General features: G+C 58.1%; 1 protein-coding gene across 1 annotated transcript in view; it reads right to left on the bottom strand.

Annotated features, from left to right (window-relative positions):
• The window catches only part of MUC4 (mucin 4, cell surface associated), an 8,155-nt gene extending 7,409 nt beyond the window's left edge, over positions 1 to 746 (bottom strand). The window contains exons 1-2 of the mRNA XM_009578848.1: positions 295 to 746; positions 3 to 119 (exon numbers count right to left, since the gene is read on the bottom strand). Of these exons, the coding sequence (XP_009577143.1) occupies positions 3 to 119; positions 295 to 746 (569 nt within the window). The remainder of the gene's footprint in view (positions 1 to 2; positions 120 to 294) is intronic.
• Between the last annotated feature and the right edge of the window lie 65 nt (positions 747 to 811).

Raw genomic sequence — 811 nt, 5'->3', positions numbered from 1 at the left:
GCTTGGTGTAGTCCCACCGCATCCCGCCGTCTTGGTAGAGCAGCAGGGCGAAGGAACGGTTCCCATCGGTGGTCAGGACCGCCTGGTAGGTGCTCGTCTGGAGAAACCCAAGGCACCCCCTTAGCACCCCCAAAGCCTCCCCTGCTCTCCCTGCAGCACAGACTGAGGCGGTGAGACCTGAAACGCCCGCATCAAACCGCGGGAGACCAGCAGCCCGGCCCTGCCCCAGCCATCGCTGGTGACAGTCCCCCCCATCACCTGGGTCCCCCACCGCTCACCTGAGTGTCATCCCGCTGGGATGGGTATGCCGGAGCCTTCTCCCATGTCACCTTCAAGGTCCATTTTGCTATGTAGGGGGTTTGAAGGTATTTCTCAATCTTTGCTTCCACATCATGGACAAGGGCGTCTCGGGTAGAGCTGAGGGTGGAGTACTCCTGCCGGTTGGCAAGAGAGAGGGTTAAATGGGCGAGCTGGGAGCTGGGCTCTCCCAGGAGAACACCTTTGGTGGCCCCGACCTGGTACCAGGTGGTGCCGACACCCTGGGAGAAATCTGCGTCGTCCCAAAAGGCGGCCACCATCGGCAAACCCTCCTGGCCACGGAAGCCCTGGGGAAGTGGGTTGGGGTTGGAGGGGACGTAGTTGTCCGTGGGTGGGAAAATGATCTGTCCGTTATCTGTAAACTGACCAGAATAACTTGTTATTTCCTGACATCCCAGGCAGCTCCTGGGATGGCTTTTAGCCTCCATGGGCGAGCAGAAACTAGCGATTTTAAATTGCAAAAAAACATTCAGATGAAATTTGGTTTCTGCTC

Source organism: Fulmarus glacialis, unplaced genomic scaffold (genome assembly GCF_000690835.1).
Source record: "Fulmarus glacialis isolate BGI_N327 unplaced genomic scaffold, ASM69083v1 scaffold19605, whole genome shotgun sequence".
In the NCBI taxonomy this organism is placed as follows: Eukaryota; Metazoa; Chordata; class Aves; order Procellariiformes; family Procellariidae; genus Fulmarus; species Fulmarus glacialis.
The sequence above is the reverse complement of the archived record's forward strand: the minus strand, read 5'-3'. Positions and strand labels throughout refer to the sequence as shown.